Source organism: Lissotriton vulgaris, chromosome 4_1 (assembly GCF_964263255.1).
Source record: "Lissotriton vulgaris chromosome 4_1, aLisVul1.2, whole genome shotgun sequence".
Taxonomy (NCBI): domain Eukaryota; kingdom Metazoa; phylum Chordata; class Amphibia; order Caudata; family Salamandridae; genus Lissotriton; species Lissotriton vulgaris.
Genome location: NC_141691.1, coordinates 1,851,034,847 through 1,851,057,804, shown reverse-complemented (window position 1 = coordinate 1,851,057,804; position 22,958 = coordinate 1,851,034,847). Strand labels below are relative to the sequence as shown.

The 22,958-nt window shown below is 44.7% G+C and overlaps 1 protein-coding gene across 2 annotated transcripts in view; it reads left to right on the top strand.

Annotated features, from left to right (window-relative positions):
- The window catches only part of TAF2 (TATA-box binding protein associated factor 2), a 765,870-nt gene that overhangs the window by 5,461 nt on the left and 737,451 nt on the right, over positions 1–22,958 (top strand). For both annotated transcript variants that reach the window (XM_086966160.1, XM_086966159.1), the window contains exon 2: positions 15,741–15,794. In XM_086966160.1, the coding sequence (XP_086822286.1) occupies positions 15,741–15,794 (54 nt within the window). The remainder of the gene's footprint in view (positions 1–15,740; positions 15,795–22,958) is intronic.

Here is a 22,958-nt window from a genome sequence, read left to right as displayed (position 1 = left end):
GGGGTTAACCCTTATCTAAGCACAACCAATCCTGGAAGATTAGGACAGGAGAACCATGAAAATGTAACACTTGCCCAGGATCACACAATGTGGTTAAGTAGTTGTGATTAGAGGCTCCGCGCCCTCCCGTGGCAGCCGATAATTAAGCCACATTTCCATAAGAGCCTGGTGCATTGTGTGCCTACATAAGGCAGAAATGTACTTCAAATGAACTGGGAGGGGTAAATAGTTAAAGCAGCATGTACGACAGGATAATGTGTTTATACAGTGCACAGAAACACGCTTCTTCAAAATAGATAGGAAAGTAAACTGGGTTGAGAAGGCAATGTAAGTGATTCCAAACAAATCTGCCTCTAGAGCCCCGGATTCTCTTTCACAGCTACATCTTCCAATGAAGCTGAACATGAAATGCCACCACAGATCCAAGGTTTTTACTCCCAGGCAGTCAGGAAGTGCGTTTTTTTCTGCTGGAAATTAATCAAATCCAAAACAAGTAAATACACTGCATGGAAAAGTTCCAGTTAGAAGTTGCTTAAAGCAGAAACAGCTAACTTTGCTAACCTCTCAGGAGAGGTAGTAGAAGCAATTGAATGTGTACATATGCCGTGTGCCAGCTGGCAGAAATGACTAAAGTACCAACTATAAAACCTCCTTTACTTGCTATGTAACACCCCAACCACCTCAAGCTATGTCTGCCACCCTTTCCTTCAGCATACATTTGGGACCCCCTCTATTAGATAATTTTTGGCCAGGGAAAAGAGGGGACAACATTAACAATAGTATAAGACATTCCCACGTGGCCTCACCATAGTTTCTTCAACGGTATTACTCAAATGTTTTCAAGAAATTCTCCCTTCAGATCAACACAGGTACACTTAGATCATAGTATATTTAGTATTTTTATTCATTTTTTAGCATATGTATCAAAATTACTTTTCTTATTAATTTTCAATCTTCAGTATATTACTTTTTTCATTTGCATTGATTTTTTTTATAAAGACATATTTCATACTCATTGTATACACAATTTAGAAGTCAAATATGAAATTAATTTTCTCTTAAAAAACACCCCGAAAACCACACACTAGTCACCAGACATACGCTACTCATTCATACATCTACACACACTTCTTTTGATAATCAGGACAAGCTCTTTTTCCGAAGCTGAGATGACACAGATAGTATAGATGACTCTTCATGCCAGGTCGACGCGCGTTTCGGTGGACTTGTACCACCTTCCTCAGGACCAACAGATAAAAGGTTTGTCTTTTTGTGGTGTTGCTACAGAGTATCTGAAATGACAAATCCAGTGTCATGTATCCGTGTCAATTACATTTTCCACATAGACTAACAAGTAAATACAATACAATTTTAACTAAATAGATATTTCTTGTTTTCTAGTTTTCTTGGAAGACACCACTAGTGTGCTACAAACAACAACAAGGTGAAAAAGAGGGAAATATTTGCTCTAATAAATGGTCATTGGTTATTTAATTACCTGACCAGTTTTTTAAATAATAGACAATCATAGAAGTCAAAATTCATTTAGTAATTTTTATTTTTTATTTTTATAAAATGCAAGAACTGTTAGATTTTCAAGTACTCATTTTAGTTCTAGAGTCAAATTACACTCCATAGACTGGTAATACATCCTTACCCTTTGTGAACATTCAGGGCTTGTGTAATTAGATGGTATTTGACTGAACTATGTCAACCCTTCACTGATATGGAAGGAAGGAAGGAAGGAATGAGGATTTGTAGAGCGCGTTGGCTACCCAGGGGCGTCCCAGCGCTGTAGAGAGCTTGAACTGGTTCGGAGAGGTGGGAGGGGAGAGGCGGAGTGAGGTTTTAAGCCGAAGTTTTGCTGAATAGCCAGGTTTTGAGAGTTTTCCGGAAAGTGAAGAGGTTAGGTTCGGATCTGAAGTGGAGAGGGAGGGAGTTTCAGATCCTGGCTAGATTGTAGGAGAGCGCTCGGCCACCACATCTGGCCTTCCTGAAGCGTGGTACTGAGGCGAGGAGGGAGGTTGCAGATCTGAGAGAACGGGTGGGCTGATAGGCTTTCACCAGGGGGGAATTGATGAGGGGGCCTGTTCCCCAGTAAGAGCGATGTGCAATGCACATGCTCTTAAATTCGATTCTGGCTCTCACCGGGAGCCAGTGAAGGTCTCTCAGTCTGGCTCTTGCTGAGGTTCGGCGAGGAACGTTCAGGAGGATTCTTGCCGCACAGTTTTGAATAACCTGGAGTCGGTTTAGTGTGGATTGGGGTGCTCCGAGGTATAGGGCATTACCACAATCGAGGCGGGAGAGGATCAGTCCTTGAACCATAATTCGTCTCGAATGGAATGGGAGGAGAGGTAGAATTTTGCGCAGCAGTCTCATCAGCCCAAAGAAAGTGGCAGCTAGCTTGGTAGCCGGATGGTTGAAAGAGAGGGTGTTGTCCAGCCAGATGCCTAGGCTCTTGATTTGCTCCTTGGGTTGCGGGGGATTACCTAAACAGAGAGGCCAGATGGAATCAATGGTTTTTGCGATGTTATTTCCAAGGAGCATTATCTCTGTTTTGTCCCCGTTAAGTTTGAGACAAGAGCCGGACATCCAGGTGGCGACTGCTTCCAGGCATTTGTGTAGGCTGTGATGAGAGTTTAGGGGGGGGTCCAATGATACCACTAGCTGCGTGTCGTCCGCGTAAGAGACGATTTTCACACCAAATGGGCGGACGACATCAGCTAGGGGGCGCAGATAGACATTAAAAAGGGTGGGGCTCAGGGAGGAGCCCTGAGGAACTCCACAATTAAGAGGTCTACTGGCAGAGGAAAAGTCCTTCTCAAAAACCCTGAAGGATCTGTCAGTCAGGAAAGATTTCATCCAGCTGAGAGCGGTCCCCGACAGTCCTATTCCCTCAAGACGCTGGAGTAGGATATTATGATTGACAGTGTCGAAGGCGGCACTTGGGTCAAGTAGGACGATGGCCGTGGATCCGCCATCGTCCAAGATCCTTCGCGCCTCCTCCGTAACTGCAATCAGTGCCGTCTCTGTTCCGTGACGGGGCCTGAAGCCGGTCTGGGAGAGATCTAGGATGTTATTGGCTTCTAAGAAGTCGGTGAGAACGGAGTTGACATGCTTCTCGAGGAGTTTACTGAGCCATGGTAAGAGGGAGATGGGACGGTAATTGGCGGGGTTAGATTGGTCAAGATTAGGTTTTTTTAATAGAGCTCTGACCATTGCTCTCTTCCATAGAGGAGGGACAATACCAGTATGGAGTGAGGAATTGAGCAGGTCTAGAAGGGTGGGCGAGATCAGATGAGTAATCTGGTGAGGGTACTGGGAGGTGCTGGGTCGGTAGGTGATCCAGATTTAACCTGTCCCATAAGTTTCTCCAGCTTGGTGAGATCTAAAGGAGGAAAGATATAACAGGGATAGGTTCAACTTTATTTTTGCCATAATTGGTCTTTATACTAGTACAACCCAATGTTAAACCAATTACCTTATCGAGATGTAAGTTTAGGATGGTGTGTTCATTGCCTTCTATCCTGTATTAATATTCAGCGGAGTCACTCTCAATCATTATAGACTAAAGGGAATATTTGTGCCTTTTAGTTTGATCAATTCTGTCGTCTTTAGTGTAAAGTAAAAAAGGTTTTTAGTTTTTATGAACTAACCTTCCAAATTTTCAAAGATATTTTCCTTCCCCCTACTTGTATCTCCGGATTATTATTTTCGATTCATCATGTCAATATACACAATTTGACCTGAAGCGAGACACAAAGAATATTGGATTTAAAGAGTCACCACTCTATATGTGTTCACTTATCTAGAGTCTGCCCAAATATGATTACGTCCCTTAACCTATAATCTAGTACTTTGACTGATCTCTCTGGATTTACAAGACTATATAGGCTACAATGATAAGTCAGAGCTCCATCTATGTCTTATCGTTTAGAGTCTACCTTGATTTAACTAAGATTTTCTATGCATAGTATGTTGCAATAGAGGACCTTTCCAAACCATCAAGCCTACATGGGCCCCGATAGAAACCCAGATCAACCCCATCTTGAGTCAACCGACGGTATATTCTTGATGGATGTAAATGAGAATGCAAACCCAAAGGATTACAGAGGTCACAACCCCTTCTCGTAGCATGTATATGGTGCCGTTAAAAACATATAGTAGTTTAAATTTTAATCGAAAAAACTCGATATCCCATAAATTGCGGTCCTCTAAAGGGACAGGAATTGTGGTGAATATTTAAAGCGGGTAGGTTTCTTTGGCACAATTAGACTGTACGTATCCCCATAGAATACGTTCCTCCAAGAGAGGCGAAGGTTGTTCCGAATATTACTAGGATTTCTGCACGTGTAGCGGGTAGGTTTCGTTTACACAATTAAGCTGTACGAATCAGGAAATTTATAAACAAGGATAATACAGGAGTCTGGCTCATCCATTAAGTAAAGAATTAAGAAAGCTCGGAGGCCCCATAAAGAGGTCTGATTCCTTCCCCTACATTAGGTTTAAACAGACGGGTAGGTTTCGTTTACACAATTAAGCTGTACGAATCAGCAATTTTATAAATGAGGATAATACAGGAGTCTGGCTCATCCATTAAGTAAAGAATTTAAAAAGCTCGCAGGCCCCATAAAGAGGTCCGATTCCTTACCCTCCATTAGGTTTAAACCATGCCCGGCTTCCATAGTTACACCTACCGTTTTTACTTTTTCAGGTCCTTCCAGCGGGTCACCATGCCCTACACGCCTTTGGAAACGCCAAGGTGTTTTAAGGTTACCCGCGAGTCGTATTTTAAATGCCTCTACTGGCGCGAAATCTGGAGGTCACGTGACCCGGAAGTATATCGATGGAGATAACACGATATGCCTATGTCTAATGCCGGCGCCATTTTGAAGAGGGATACGATCCTCCTTAATAATGCAAAGGATATTTACTTAATGTTTTATATTCATCCTGTTTGAAGCTAAAAAAAATTCATAGTTACGAATATTTTTGGAGCTGCATTAATATGCTCATTATCAATGTGAAATGGTACAGAAGTTTCGATATTAACTAGTTATGCTTTCGTCGTGGGTTATTTAGTCCCTAATGTCAGCGCCATTTTGAAAAGGGGTAAAGTCATACACGATGATGAAAATCACGCATTTTCCTTAATTTTCCATAATTACGAATATTTTGGGAGCTGCATTAATATGCTCATTAACAACGGAAAATGATATAGAAGTTTTGATGTTAGTTATAGCGCTTTCGGTGTGGGTTATTTTGTCCCTAATGTCGGCGCCATTTTGAAAAGGGGCAAAGTCATTCACGATGATGGAAATCACGCATGCCTATTTGTTCTATTCCTATGTTTATATAACAAAGCTCCAAATTGTACAAATAATGGTAAATAATTTGGAAGCTGTATCATTTTACACATCTGTGAGGGGCATGTAATGTTACTATTTCTGCATTGTTTATCATATTTGTGGCATGAGTCATTTAACGATGAGATTCCTAAGCTAACTAAAGGATAGTGTATAACTGTTTCAGAGCTATTTTACATTTAACATTACTACCACCATAAGTTTAAGAGACCAAGAAACAGACATGGCAAACAACCTTACAGAGCAAAAAGTCAGTTTACAATCACTGACGATATTAAGGGAAATCTGAGATGATGACGGTCTAAACAACTGAGTCATGTTTACCTGGTAATGTACCAAGCTATATTTTCATTTAGGCCTTTCCGGACGGTGTCTAGTTGAAAGGTCCAGAAACTTGCACGTTTTTTCCTTGTGCTTTCTGAAGATTGTCCGAGTCTGTGCTGGACTTTTTCCAGAATGCACCACTTTAAGTCTGATTCCTTATGACCATTGTCAAGACAGTGCTGTACTATAGGTGCTGTTATTTTCTGCGTTCTCACGGCAGATTTATGCTCACTGAACGTTATCCGAAATTCCCGTCCAGTCTCACCAACATATGCGAGGCCGCACGGACGTGGTGTTTTTTAACCGCTACCGCGTTTTCCCGCTGTGCGCTGGATTTTCGAAAATCGCGGGTTACGTGACCATGCCAGCTCATCATGCGCGTAGCGCAGGTAACGCCCATGACGAGCTGACTTTGTCATCCGCGCGGAAGGGGTTAAGAGAAAATTAATTTCATATTTGACTTCTAAATTATGTATACAATGAGTATGAAATATGTCTTTTTTAAAAAAAAAATCAATGCAAATGAAAAAAATAATATATTGAAGATTGAAAATGAATAAGAAAAGACATTTTGATACATATGCTAAAAAATGAATAAAAATACTAAATATACTATGCTCTAAGTGTACCTGTGTTGATCTGAAGGGAGAATTTCATGAAAGCATTTGAGTAATACCGTTGAAGAAACTATGGTGAGGCCACTTGGGAATGTCTTATACTATTGCCACCCTTTCCTTCTACTGTTTGCAGTCTCAGAGCTCTGTCATTTTTCGAATTCCCTGTTCAACTCATCTCTGTTCCTTTGCTGCTTGCTGTGTCTAAAGTCTCTGCCATTGGTCCAGTTTCCCACTGTGACCTAGTCTTGCCACCATGCTGTATTTCTTACCCAATCAAAGTCCCCTTTCTTTTCTTGCTTTTTTATCTAGATCCTTATACATCTTAAGCCAACTTTTGCTCCATTCCTTTGCTCTCAAACTACCAGGGTACAACCACTATCCCTCCATTTCCATGACCTGCCGCCCTCCCTTCTCTTTCTGCCCTCTACCATCCATCTAGTTCCTTGTCTTTCTCATCTCCCCTTTCTGTTAAGCACCAAACCATCTCTCTTCTTTAAAAATCAGCACAACCCTAGCTGTGTTGTATTTTCTCCCCTGAAGCCATATGTGGCTCTTTCTTTAAGACCTCTCCCATCTTTAGCTGTGAACTAATGGGCTATCAGTGGTTCCCACTTTAACCCAGCCTAAGGCCATCACTGCCTTCCTCTACAACTCCCCCTTCCCACCCAGTTACATCACTGCCACCATGTGTAACTTCTCCCTCAGGACATCACTGCTTCCCTCTGTAACTCACCCTGCACACCCCCCATTCATCACTGGATATCCATATAACCTCTTGGTCATCACTGACTCCCACTGAAACACCTTTTCCATCTCTAGAGCCTATGCAATACTGATGTGAATGTTTGTAAATGTTGTTACCTCTGTCTTAAATGTGATGGAGAAGTTTCCCATGTTCTGGTGACGGAACATGCCTAAAACATGTTACACCTAGAGAACAGTGACAGGTGCTCCCTTTTAAATTTCTTGAATACAGTGCACCGATGCAACATTTGCCTCAGTAGTCTGTATTGACTTGTTCTCTGGCTGCTGTCCTGAGGGAGACACCTACGGATTTGTGAAGTATTAATCACATACTGGGGACATTATCAATTTTTGGAGCTGAATACTGGCGCAGCCACCTCCATATTACCCTCATGACCACAGTGACTGTCACGTTTACTGTAAGTTCATTCTTTTCATCCTATTTTTCATTCCTCTTTCTTCTTTTGAATTGTCCTTAAATCTTCACTCTTGTCATCTCTCTGACTTTTCATGTTGTCTTTCTAACACCAAACTATGTCACCCTTCTATGACTTGCCATTGATTTTTGACCCCATCCCATACCCTATCATTCCTTTCTGTCTATCTGCAGACTTGTGAGATGGCTTTCTGGGTCAAACTCCTGTGTCTGCACCCAAGCCATTTCAAAATGCCCACACACTTTGCCAGAGTACTCTCAAGCCTCCATCTGAAAAGATGGGGAAAGTTTTGAAAAACAAATAAGTTAATTCTTCTGGCTTTTGTCATCAGGCCCTAGAGGTTTTTCTTTGATAGATTTGTCCTGCCAGTCACCTTATTCATGTTTCTCGCTGGACGTCTGCTTATACCACAGTGTACTATATTAAAAAAATACAAGTATTTCGCTCAAATTTCTGCAGCTTGTACCTTAGGGTGTCGAAACTAACTATCTATAAGCGAAGCAATGGTACTTCGTTGGTCTCGATATCATCCACTGACATGTTATTTTAGATTTAGAACATGAACTTTCCTTTTGCCAGTTCCATATAACTAGCAGATGCAGGGCAGTTAGCCTCTGGCCTCTACTTAAGACCTCTTGATTGTCTGTCTGCAATCTCATTTAAGAGTGCCTGATGCTCTTTAATAATTCTATTTAACATAAATGGAATCTTGAGCTTGTTGAAGATATTACTGACCAGCCAACCAGTATCGCAATGGACTCTCATGCACACCTCAATAATACTTCTAGAACTGTCCGTTTTCCCTTTGGGAATGTTGAGTTAATTTCTAAAGCACAGGCCTAAATGTACCTCAAACCCCAAACTGGCTGCAGGAGTTTCCAATCTTGCCATTATGTAACATAATGTCACAGTGTCCAATTTGTACAAGTAAAAAGCTCACACGTTTTGACAGATGATTCTTTGATCTATGTGGGCTGAGATAGAACCATCCCCTAAAAAGGGATGTTGTCTCCTGCCCTTCCTAGGTGAGCTAGAAAAGTCATGGTTCACATATAGATATAGTCACAGATCATATTCATATCTACCTCTGACTTCTGCCTGGGTCTCAGATGTTTTGTAGATACCGGATTAGTTCTAGCTGATTTGTGACAGTCTTTTATATTCATTGTTTATATCTTGTACAAAAACGATTCCTGTATGCTCCCTCTTTGTTGATATTGTTCTCCCAAGAGGCGGCTTCAATGCTTCAAGCACTAGGATGTCTAAAATGCACTCTCTAAGACCAAACTTACACTTTTGGCGGTCAGTTTAATTGATTTAGGGAAAAGGTAAGACAAGGAGATTTCTCTTCAGGACAAGTAGTTTTCTGCACAATTTTGTCCACTGGACAAGTTCATTTTTTAAACAATTCCACACCCCTGGAAGGGGGATAGGAGATATGCATGCATACGGACAGGAGATGTTCACGCATAAGCGTCGGCTCCATATCATCTCGGAAGCTCCCGGGGACCTTGCACGGCATCGGCAGTGACGCGCGCATGCAGCGCTTTCCCTTTCCCTCCTCCCCCCCCTCCCGTCGGGCCCCTCCTTCCTCCATTGTGTACCGGACAGAAGATTGTGCACCTCGTCTCGTGTCTCTTCTGCCTTGTTACACATTTGTTTGAGAGTTTATATACACGTGAGTCTTCCTTTAGCTTTTCTGTTTTTTGATTGGCTGTTGTTTGTTAAGCATAGTAAAGACTAAGAAGAATAATTGGAGTCTCTGGACCTGCCAAAGAATCAACCGACACATTGCTGCATGCCACACATTGCTGCATGCCACACACTGCTGCATGCCACACACTGCTGCATGCCACACACTGCTGCATGCCACACACTGCTGCATGCCTCACACTGCTGCACGCCACACTGCTGCACGCCACACTGCTGCACGCCACACTGCTGCACGCCACACACTGCTGCACGCCTCACACTGCTGCACGCCTCACACTGCTGCACGCCACACACTGCTGCACGCCTCGCACTGCTGCACGCCTCGCACTGCTGCACGCCTCGCACTGCTGCACGCCTCGCACTGCTGCACGCCTCACACTGCTGCACGCCACACACTGCTGCACGCCACACACTGCTGCACGCCACACACTGCTGCACGCCACACACTTCTGCACGCCACACACTTCTGCACGCCTCACACTTCTGCACGCCTCACACTTCTGCACGCCTCACACTTCTGCACGCCTCACACTGCTGCATTTCTCACACTGCTGCATTTCTCACACTGCTGCATTTCTCACACTGCTGCATTTCTCACACTGCTGCATTACTCACAATGCTGCATTACTCACACTGCTGCATTACTCACATTGCTGCACGCCTCACACTGCGGCACGACTGCGGCACGCCTCACACTGCGGCACGCCTCACACTGCGGCACGCCTCACACTGCGGCACGCCTCACACTGCGGCACGCCTCACACTGCGGCACGCCTCACACTGCCTCACGCCTCACACTGCCTCACGCCTCACACTGTCTCATGCCTCACACTGCCGCACGCCTCACACTGCCGCACGCCTCACACTGCCGCACGCCTCACACTGCCGCACGCCTCACACTGCCGCACGCCTCACACTGCCGCACGCCTCACACTGCCGCACGCCTCACACTGCCGCACGCCTCACACTGCCGCACGCCTCACACTGCCGCACGCCTCACACTGCCGCACGCCTCACACTGCCGCACACTGCTGCATTACTCACACTACTGCACGCCATACACTGCTGCACGCCATACACTGCTGCACGCCATACACTGCTGCACGCCATACACTGCTGCACGCCTCACACTGCTGCACGCCTCACACTGCTGCACGCCTCACACTGCTGCACGCCTCACACTGCTGCACTCCACCACATCACTCAGGGACACCACCACATCACTCGGGGACACCACCACATCATCGGGGACACCACCACATCATCGGGGACACCACCACATCATCGGGGACACCACCACATCATCGGGGACACCACCACATCATCGGGGTCACCACCACATCACTCGGGGACACCGCCACATCACTCGGGGACACCGCCACATCACTCGGGGACACCGCCACATCACTCGGGGACACCGCCACATCACTCGGGGACACCACCACATCACTCGGGGACACCACCACATCACTCGGGGACACCACCACATCACTCGGGGACACCACCACATCACTCGGGGACACCACCACATCACTCGGGGACACCACCACATCACTCTGGGACACCACCACATCACTCTGGGACTCCACCACATCACTCTGGGACTCCACCACATCACTCGGGGACACCACCACAACACTCGGGAACACCACCACATCACTCGGGGACACCACCACATCACTCGGGGACACCACCACATCACTCGGGGACACCACCACATCACTCGGGGACACCACCACATCACTCGGTGACGCCACCACATCACTCGGTGACGCCACCACATCACTCGGTGACGCCACCACATCACTCAGGGACACCACCACATCACTCGGGGACACCACCACATTCTAATACACCACCACATCACTCTAATACACCACCACATCACTCTAATACACCACCACATCACTCTAATACACCACCACATCACTCTAATACACCACCACATCACTCAGCCCAACCACAACATCACTCAGCACCACAACAGCACTGTCCTTGCTTGCTACCAACAAGCATTGCCATAGACAATAGAACTTGCATTAGGAAAGTGTAAGCTTTTGGCTTTGTGAATAACAATGCTATTAATTTATATATTTTCAAAGCCAACATATATAAAAAAAAATGTGTCATTTACAATACCAATAGCTCACACTTTCCTAATGCGAGACCTATTGCATTGCAAATGCTTGTCCATTATTGTGTCTGAGCTCAATGTTTGAGGGCTCACGTGAGAATAGAGGTGGGCGATCTGGCAATTTCAAAGACGATCGAGCCAGAGTCTGACCAGGGTCCAAATTCCCAGATCACGAGTCGAGTCATCCAAAGAGTTAACAGGTTACTCGAGAAACTATTGACATGAAGAGATATTATGAAGCTTCCTTAAAATAAAGTTAAAACATTTTTCAATAGCGTGGCAATTAATTACATACTTTTAGAGCACTGCACTGAGTGATAGTAACATTTTTGGAGGTAATATCAATGTAGCTGTATGACCCTAATCAAAACATATTTGGAGCGCTCACAAAGTTTCTTTGCGGTAGCTACGCTTCAAAGAAACACCTGCGAACTGCATCAGAGCTTGAGACGGATATGTTCTGTCACTGGTTTGATCTCTAGCTTCTGTAGAAACATTCCAAATTGAAAAGCACCCTGTTGAATATGACAGTGCTCAGGCTCAGCTGTCTTACGTTTAACAGTTTTTTTTCTTCTAAAAACAGATTTCAAGAACCAGACGGGCATTGCCTGGGTTGCTTGTCTGAGCTCTATTTGTGTTTAGCAGTTGTCCCCAAGAGACAATGATTGAGCCAGAGCTAGATATTTGTTTACAGTTAAATCGTGATACATATGTGTGACACATCGCACCCCATACTACCAACTAGGTAATGCGGTGGTAGGCCATGCAGAGCGAGATTCTTGGGAATGGCGTTGCCATCAGTTGCTGTATAGCATTGTTTTGCAGCCATAATTAAAAAGAATGCTTGGATTTTTAGTTCCATAATTGTTCATAAAAGTCAAACTACTAATCTCAGCTTGTTTAGTGCTGCTGGCCGAAAACTAGGACTGACAGAAAGTAACTACCATGATATAGTAGCTACTTGACAGATATCTATTTGTGAGACTGCTGCAAAATTTGAGACTGCCCTCCACATGGGTCTCAAAGTGACACTATTCCAAGGTTTGAGATTGACGCCTAATGGGTGTGACTGCCCTATTTATGAACCTCGCAGACATTGAGTAAGACTGAGCAATGACTGAGACTGAAAGCAGTGCTTTTTAAGTCTTATATTTTAAGAAAAAATGGTTATGCTTGGAAATGTGAGGCAATAATTAACCTTCATTCCATGTGGATTTTTTTTATCAAAACAAAAGTTATCATTCTTTATTGCAATGCTTACATAAGTAGGGCCAATAAGCCCTGCAAAGAATGCTGTGCTCAAAGGAGAGATTCACATCCAGTGAGAGACTGTACTGCAACTGACAAGACAAATACTTTGATTGTCTTGCCAGTTGCAGTACAGAAAACATTTAAGATTAATCTTATGATTCAGCATGATCTTTAATTTAAGACTCCCCATCCAGTAGTACAGCTCATATACCTTGACTCATGAATAAAAGTTAAATAGTCTTTTGGAGCGATTTCTAGTGCCCTTCCGCCCTGCCCCCTCCCCCAAAGAAAGACAACGGGATACTTTAACATTGTTCAAGCCTAATGTTTGTGTCAATACTATTCACTTTGTTAGTGTAATATTTGTCTATATTTTTCCCAGGGCTAGTTGATAGCATTATCCAGGAAGCAGTGTTTTAAAAAAATTTATTTTTTATTTTTTTAAACTAGTTGAGTGATTTGTCAGAGAACAGTGTCGTAGTCTGTTCAGCGAACTTGACAATGGGTCTGATTACGAGTTTGGTGGATGAGATATTCTGTCACAAACCTGATAGATATCCCGTCCGCCGAATTACAAGATCCATAGGATATATAAGAAGTTTTCTATAGCGCTGTCCAGACCCAGGGGTTTCGGAGCGCTTTACAGTAGGAGCATAGCATATAATCATCAGATACATGAAATAGGAGCGACGTAACAACCAACAAGTGTCAGAGTAAAGAGCAACGTGTTGTAGTGCAGAACCTTTTTGGCTTCAAGATTCTTCAGATTCTTAGGATTGGGGCAGAGCTCGATGATTACTGACTGTCCCAAGTTATCCACTTCCTAGGGAGCGGTTGAGGAACAGGGATTTGAGTTGTCGTTTGAATTCAACAAAGGAGGGCAAGGTTCTGATGTGCGGGGGATGGAATTCAAAATTTTTGGGGCGCTTCCAGTGAAAGAACATTCCGCTGTTCTTTTCCTTCTGGTTTTAGGTGGGATGAGTAGGAGGGAGTTAGAGCTTCTCAGATTCCTGGATTGGCCTACTTTTATGAGTTTCTTTCACCAGGTTCCCGGGTTTGCCGGTGTGAAGGGCATTATGGGTTAGGCAGGCTGTTCTGAAGCTACTTCACATTTCTACTGGAAGCCATTTGAGTTCCTAGAGTGCAGGGGAGATATGATCAGATTTATTGATGCTGGTGATCATTCTGGCTGCCGCATGTAATGTTTTGATGGGGGCCAAGTGCGATTTAGGGATTCCTGTTAGGACTGCGTTCCCATAGTCCAGTCTTGACAGTACCAGAGATTGGGTGGCCAGTTTGAGATCCTTGGTTGGAATGTAGGGTTTGATTTTGTTCAGTAGTCTGAGGTTAAGGAATGCACTTTTGGCAGAGTTCTTAATGTGTCTCATCATGTTCAGTTTTGGGTCTAAGGTGATGCCTAGAGATTTGACAGAATCTGCTAGAGTGAGATTCCCCTTGAGCGCATCGATAGCCTTTAACCATTCAGTGATTTGGGGGTTATCATCCTTGTTCGAGATGAGGAGTGTCTCGTTCTTGTCAGGATTTAGTTTCAGGTGGTTGCTTGTCTGCCAATCTTGTACATCTTTCAGGACATCATTTAGTCTTTGAATATCTTTGAGAGAGGTAGTTTCCAGATAGATCTGCGTATCATCCGCATAGAGATGGAGGCGGATGTTGGCTTTTCTGAGTAGTTTGGAAAGAGGTTCCATGTAGATGTTAAAGAGTTGTGGAGAGAGCACCGATCCTTGTTGATTTGCTGGATTTCGGTGGTGACATTTTTATTTTTTATTTTTTGCGTGCGATTGAGGAAAAAACAGGAGAACCATTTGAGAACTACCTCCCCAAGACCAGCTCTTTCTTGGAGAGCTCTTATGAGGAGTTTGTGGCCAACAGTATCAAAGGCTGCCGAGAGGTCAAGGAGAATGAGGAGGCAGCATATGTCAGAGTCTAATGATCCATGAATATCGTCCATGATGTTAAGAATCGCAGTTTCTGTGCTATAGCCTTTTCTTAGCAAGATACCAAAGCGGAGCTTTAGGAATATTTCTTTTACCCACAGTTTTACTCCTGTTTTCAGGTAAGGTTGCGGTTTAAGAATTTTATAGTCGCTGAGTACTGTCCAGCCATGAGCCCTTTTAGCCAGTGTTTCCTGGTCTTCTACGAAGGATACCCATTTGGTTACCTTTATTACCTTTATTACGATCTTTTTAAAACTCTGGTGATCTGTAGAGGTTGCCCAAATGTCGGACAGACCCAGTATCTTTAGAGAGTCAAGTAAGAACTCCCTGGCGGGTGATTTTTCATGACGTGACAACTCGTTACAAAGATGCGAGTTTAAAGATCCTACTAAGATTTAGGACGAGATTGGCAGTTATTTTTGAGATCTGAATTTATTATTGCAGTTTAACAGTTCCCAATTTCATTTGATTATACCTCAATTTTTCTCCAGTTTGTAAACCTATAAATTAAAGACACAGTATGGACTTAAAAGGAATTGCTAATCTGGTCTTAAAATCAAATAAGTTAGGTTTTGGCTCCCTCAGCAAATATATTTATCCAGCAGTACATTATGGTTAATGGGTGCATTTGTCAATTAGGTGTAAACTTTCTCCTTTTGTTGCGTAGCAAAGTAGGATTGCAATTTTGCCAAATTATTTATCAGTGGCTATTGTACACAGAGAACAATGTATCTACGTTTGTCGTGGACACTGCTGTGCAACACTGGCTTTTGCTTATTTTTAAAGCATCATACTTTCACGGAAAAATAAAACTACAATTTAGGAAGTCATGTTTGTCTTCATACAAATGTCACTTAACATCAGGAAACTGGAGGCTAAACTTAATATTTTGTGTTATTTACGTGAAGTTTCTTGAATATTCGGAAAAGAAGTGAGGGTTCCTGGACACACAACTAAACATTACATGCTTCCTGAATGTGCGAAAACACAATTTAATTGAGTAAATTTATCCTTTTCGATTTTTTCCAGAGCATTTAAGTACTAGCAAGAAATAAGCATACACTATCCATCATTTATTTTAGCTCTTTTCAAGTACGCTTCCACCGACGTAATTATTACGCAATGCAATTACGTTAAAAAAGACACAATGTTTTTACAGTTAGTAATTGTAATTTTTTTCTTTTCTCCTCTGTACAACCCACCAGATAGTCTGCATCAACAATATAAACTTTCAGCGGAAATCTGTGGTTGTAAGTATAATTATTCATATTTATAATTCGTATGTGTACATGCTTGCATACTTTAATTTAAATGACTTCAATACAAATGCATATTTCCCACTTTTAAAGTCCTCAACCCTTTGATACTTTCTTTGATCTTGAACATGCTCTGTTTTCTCGACACAAAAAAATGTGCCGGGAACGTTTTAAATAAACAAATATCACACATTTGAGACATCCGGAAGCGGTATTCATGAGAACTATGATGATCAAGGAATTTTACTAAAAGCTATGGTATTATGACTAGCTAGTCAGAACTGTCATCCTAAGAAATATTACTTTATACTCCAATGAGGGTGGTTACCTATTGTTTTATATAATGGTCATTTGTATGTGTTGTTGACATACTGTCTTTCTTAAGAACAAGAAGGGGATCTGATGGTTAATAGTCTATCTGCCCTCTCTACTTAAATTATGCAGGGACCCTTTCCTTATGAAAAACAGATGTTTCTGTATCTCCGAAACAAGAACAAGACTTATCCTGGGACATTATTTTAAGAGATTTTATAATGGAAATTCTTTCAAAACTATTTAACCTTTGAAGTCCAGTCAATATCTTTCTATAACCCCAGCTTGAAGCCCAAGCTACAAGTTCAGTTTTATATTTCAATCCCTGCACAGATAGAAGTTTGGACATGGATAACGTGTATTTGTACAGCGCATGTTCACCCAAGGGTATCTTGGTGCTGAATAACAGATGTTTGTTACCTAACTCAATGGTACTCATTTTATTGACTTCAGAAGGCTGAGATGCTCTGCCGGGATTTGAACTTGTGACCATGAGGTCGAACACAGGCCCCTACAATGGACGCATTAGTCCACTAAGGGCCAGATATATGACCCACCAATTTGCGACTCGCAAATTGCGTCGCATTCACAACTCGCAATTTGCGACTCGCAAATTGGGATGTAGAACAGTGTCTCAGACACTGTTTGCGATTCCTAATGGAGTCGCAAATTGCATGCCTCATGAATATTAATGAGGCAGGCGCAATTTGCGACCCATTAGAAATGGCTAGCACTACCAGAAATGGTGGCCTACTGGGGTCAACTGACCACCATGTCTGGGACTGCTTTTAAATAAAGCAGTCTTTTTTTGGCGATTACAGCGTGAAAGCGCTGTCTCGCCAGAGACCTATAGTCACCGGCTCAGCTTCCCTGGAGACAAGAGATGGCCACGCGCATCTTCAAGAATCGGATCGGAGCAGGCCGCGCGCGCGTGTGCACATCTCCTGTCTCCTGGGAAGCTCCAACACACACAGCCACACCTCCCCCAGCTTTCACACATGCATGCGCGCGCACACACACGAGCGCACACACAGACACACACACGAGCGCACATACACACACATACAGAGACACCCCCCCGCCGCCGCACACGTGTACACACACGCGCCCACACACACACACACACACACACACACACGAGCGCACCGAGACCCCCTCCCCGCTGCCCCCCTCCCCCCTACAGACCTGACCAACCCATTTACCCATCTCAGACGCTTGGACACCGCGACTCCTTCCGCTTTTACCCCATTCGTGATTGACCAGGGCCCGTGACTCCTTCCCGCCTCGGCCACCATGACAGAAATGGTCAGTTTCGCAAAAAAAAAACCCGCCCCCTCTGGCGGGGCCTCCGTTGATGAATTCGCGGAGGGATCAAACATAAACGCCAGCAAAAACCAGCAGGACGAGGGGTAAGCGGGGTAAAGGGTGAGGGACGTGTGCCGCTGCTTGTTTCTAAAGCGCTCAGAAATCTTAGCCCTTCCGTGTAACACTATTGCGTGTTATTTAGTTTGCAAAAGAAGCCGTGGAAATCGCAACTAGACGTAAATAACGGCCTCCTATTGGAAGATGCAAATCCTACGTAACAAGAACGTAATACGAAGTGTTTTACAGTTGGCAAAAGGGTTCAGAAAATTACACGTGTCCCCGTTGTATTCCGATCATGGGCTTGACGGTCGTGGGTTCGAATGCCAGTATCACCCACTCTCTCTGCCGACTTCTGTAAATGACTTGCCTTTAAATATGGAAATAATGACGCGCTGTTTGCAGCTCAAATGGAATCGCGCTCCAAACGGCTGTATGCAGCGCTATAAAAGAGAAGTTATTGTTCAGACTCGTAGTGAACCATTTCATTCGCCATGATGAGATCTGCGCGTCGATATATCGCACATTACCAGGGAAGTTTCCAGGCACTAAGCATAGTGGATAAATGAAAACATCTGTATACTGCCCTGAGAGGACACGATCCCTATGTTCTATTCATTGGAGCGACTGCGGGTTAATAGGTGTGACGTCGTAAATACGGCACTCAGTTCATTTAGACATGTTGGCGCCAAAAGCTTTGTGCACCAGCGCCTCGGGAATACTGCACTCTAGCGCTCAACGCGGCCGGACAGCTTTGTTTCATCCTCTCGAGCACAGACCCTATGCACAAACACAGGGGCAACCCTGACACCCAAAAGCTCACTTACGTACATTTGTAGTAAAACCATACATTTTTAAGGTAGTAAACATTTTACTAACTTACATGCACACATCTTATACATTTTGGGGCATATTTACTAACGTTACACGCAACGCAGGGCCGCAAGCAAAGTTGCTGCGCTGCGTGAAACAGAGAAATGTTGGCACATCTACAAAGATATTGTGCATTTCTGCTGCCTCCTAGCGCTGCCTTGCACCAATGCATGCGCCCTTGCACCACACAGAGCCTCACACACAACTACACACAACCACAGTCACACAACCACACACACAACCACACACACAACCACTCACAACCACTCACACAACTCGCATACAACCACACGCACAACCACACACACACACCCACAACCACACACACACACACACACACACACACACACACACACACACACACACACGCACACACACACCCAACCACACACACACACACACAACCACACACACGCAACCACACACACACAACCACACACACAACCACACACACAACCACACACACTACCACCACACACACAACCACACACACAACCACCACACACACTACCACCACACACACAACCACACACACACTAACACAACCACACACACACTACCACAACCACACACACATTACAACAACCACACACACACTACCACAACCACACACACACTACCACAACCGCACACACATTACAACAACCACACACACACTACCACAACCACACACACACTACCACAACCACACACACACTACCACCACACACACACACACACACACACTACCACCACACACACACACACACTACCAACACACACACACACACACACACACACACACACACACTACCACCACTACACACACACACACACAACCACACACACAACCACACACACTCCCACACACCCCCACACACACCCACACACACACACACAACCACACACACAAACACAACACACAAACACAACCACACACAACCACACACACCACACACACACAACCACACACACACCACACACACAACCACACACAATACCACACACACAACCACACGCACAACCACCACCACCACACACAAAACCACACACACAACCACAAGCACACACACACAACCACACACATACAACCACACATACAACCACACACACAACCACAACCACACATACAACCACACACACAACCACCCACACAATCTCACACACAACCACCCACACACAACCGCACACACAACCACACACACACAACCACACACACAGTCAATGCACACTTTTAACAGGCACAGACACCATCAGTCGTCAGTGCACGCTTTCACCAGGCACAAACGCCACCAGCCGCCAGTGCACTCTTTCACCGTGCACTAACACCACCAGCCGTCAGTGCACGCTTGCATTGGCACACACCACCAGACGTCAGTGCATGCTTTCACCAGGCACACCACCAGCCGTCAGTGCACGCTTTCACCAGGCCCACACACACCACCAGCCGTCAGGGCATGCTTTCAACAGGCACAGACACACCACCAGCCGTCAGTGCACGCTTTTACCAGGCACACACCATCAGGTGGCAGTGCACATTTCCACCAGGCATACACACCATCAGCCATCAGTGCACAATTTCTACAGGCACACACACCACCAGCCATCAGTGCACACATCAATTGTTAACACATCCACAATTAACTATTGTAGCAATCGCAGTATGGCACACTTTACTTTTAAACATATTCATCCAAGTGCAGCAAGCCACCATTGCTATAAAAATAAATACACATTTTTTTGGCCTACAATTTATAGACTTTTGTTGCAATTGGTGTTGCAATATTTAGCAATGCCAATAGCTCAAACTTAATTAATGCGAGACCTATTGCATTGCAAATGCTTGTTTAAAAAATGCAGCCCATTTTCCTTAAAAGGAAAACGCGCTGCATTTAGAAACAAAAATTAAACTTTTCCGTTTCATGTTTTTAAGGGCACCACTGCCTGCTCTTAAAAATATTTTCTTATATACTCACAAAGGGTAAGGGGTCCCCTGGGGACCCCTTCCCTTTTGCGAGTGGTTTACACCTACTTGAAGTAGATGGTAAACTGCAAGTGTTGTGCGTCTGCAAATGCGGTCGCAAAACAATTGTACATGTCATGGTGACACGCTATTAGGAAGGGACACCGCTTTCTAAGAGTCGCAAATGCTATTTTGCGAGTCAGTGACTCGCAAAATAGCATTTGTACATGCCATTACCCTCTATTGCGGTCACAAACGGTAGGATCTCCCATTTGCGGCCACAAAAAAGGGTCGTACATCTGGCCCTAAGCCACCGATCAGAATTATGACTTGAGTGATAATTATCATGTTTTCCGTAACAGATTCCTGCAGGTCACACCTGTCGAAATATATTGAGGTAAAAGGCAAAGCTTTTGAAATTCTGTTTCGTAAATGCTGGTTCTACATGTTATGCCTCATTTGTACGTTTAAAACAACTTGGAATTGAAGTTATGCACCACACCTGGTAAGTTCCTCACTCTGGAGTTATGATATTGACCTGGTGTGTTAGAATACACCACCCAGTTATGCACAATTTGGAATCGGGGGTTCTAATTTGTTTGACTATCAATTTTCAAAGACAAGGACCACAGCAGGTTTTTTCTGTTTTACATTTAAAATCAGTAAATGGAGCCAGGATGGAACAATCTGAACATTCTCCAGATAATTGGTTTTATTTTGCTAGTTTGTCACAAGTGCTCAATGAAGGGATTAAGCCCTCGAAGGAATCGAAAGGCGACTGGGTTCTTTTACTCCTTTTTCTATTTTTATTCGTTACAGAGGTCAGTTTTCTTTATATTCTATATTGTCCTTTCAGGGGCTGGTAGGCGTTGGCTAGGAATGCTTCTTCCCTTTCTTCACCTTGGACAGCTACTGGGTCGATCATAGATTTCAGGTGCCCCCCGGAAAGAAATAACCACTGGTAACTATCTGGGACAGTGACAATAGGCTGAAGGGTAGGGGTCCTGTGCTGGAGGTTTCACCACAACCAAACACTATACCACCACTAAGTGTAACCCGGTTAGCACTCCGGTTTAATAAAGGTGTGTCCTCCCCTTACTTGTTTACCTTCCAGGTCCAAAACCGTAAGGACCTGCAGCCGGAACTGTACCTTGTCCAGTCACGCTCCTCCAGGAGAATGGCAGGGTGAAGCATGGGACCGATGGCCTCCTGGCGTCTTCTCGTCCTCCGGGATCTCTTCTCCGCCTTGTATAGGCGAGGGGATTTCGGCTCTCGTCCATGCTCTCTGGTTCCGCGTTGTCCGACGTTCGCTTTCACCTCAGCCGTCGTTCCTGCTTCCTTTTCCGCTTTTGTCCTCGTGGTTTGCTCTTCCTATTGGTCCGGGGTTGGAGACATCGTCCGGCTTTGTGAGCCGCCTTCTTTTTGGATGTTGAGCTCCGGTGTTTTAAAGAGACTGCCCGGAGATTAATCCTGTACATGGAGGATGAGTACCTCATTTGTCCGTGCCACCGGTGTGTATGGTATCTCCTCCCCCAAGTCATTCTTGACCCTGCGACACTCCCCTCCCCTAGGATTTTCCAGATCATGGGAAATTGAGATGCATGATGCAGAATCCATGTTAACTTGATCCTTGCCCTTCCTGTGCCGGACCTCAAATTGCAAGGGTTGTAGGGCTATGAACCACCTGCGGACTCAGTCATTGTTCCCCTTTTTTCTCTGGAGCCAGGTAAGAGGCGCATGATCGGTATACAGAATGAATGCCCTGCTTTCCAAATAATAATGGAGTTATTCAGTGCTCTATATTAGGGCTGGACATTCTTTTTCGATTGTGAGATACACACATTCCCTCGGTGTGAGGCCGCACCACGGGGCCACTAAGGTATCGACTGGAGACACTGGTTTGTTCGAAATATTTATTGATATTGCTGCTGGATAAGGAGACACTCCATTACAAGCATGAAGACAGCAGTCTTGGCCTCTTGATCCCGATGTTCTTCTCTGGCGTTCCTCTCCTCTTCCCTCCAACCGGACAGGAAATTGGCATCAAAAAATAAAAGAAAAAGAGGCTTTAGGGTACGGTTCTCGGACCAAATATCTAATTAGGGAACGGGGTGAGGAGTCACCTAAACCGGTACTGGACCTCGGGTGATAAAACCCCGGGGGGTGTGCAGATCAGAAAGGTGAATGGTTTTATGAGCCAAAAAGAAAGCATAAAGAAAGAAAACACCACCAGCACAGTCCTGTGACCTCCCCGTAGCTTTACCCCGTCCCTCCCTGTGACCAAGCGTTCCGTATACGAGCCCATACCTTTTCTAGCCACACTTCCCTTGAAGCGTGGCCGGGCGGTTCGCGGCCTCGTTGGCCTCCTGGCTCCTTGGTACCTTCGTCCCCTCCGATTCCGACTCGCACCGTCCTTCCTCCGCTCTCCTCCGTCCTCGCCTCCCGTCCTCTGCTCTCCTTCGACTCCGCCTTCCGTAGTGTCAGGGCCGGCCCTAGGCATGTGCAAGCTGTGCACCTGCACAGGGCCACCAAACGCCAGGGGCCACCACACCAGTGCTTAATTTAAATATATTTTAAATTGGATGCAGTCTCACATCACTGCCAGAAAATGAAACTGCCTGGGTCCCTGCCTCGGGTGTAGGTCACCGTCACACCGCATTTTACAATCG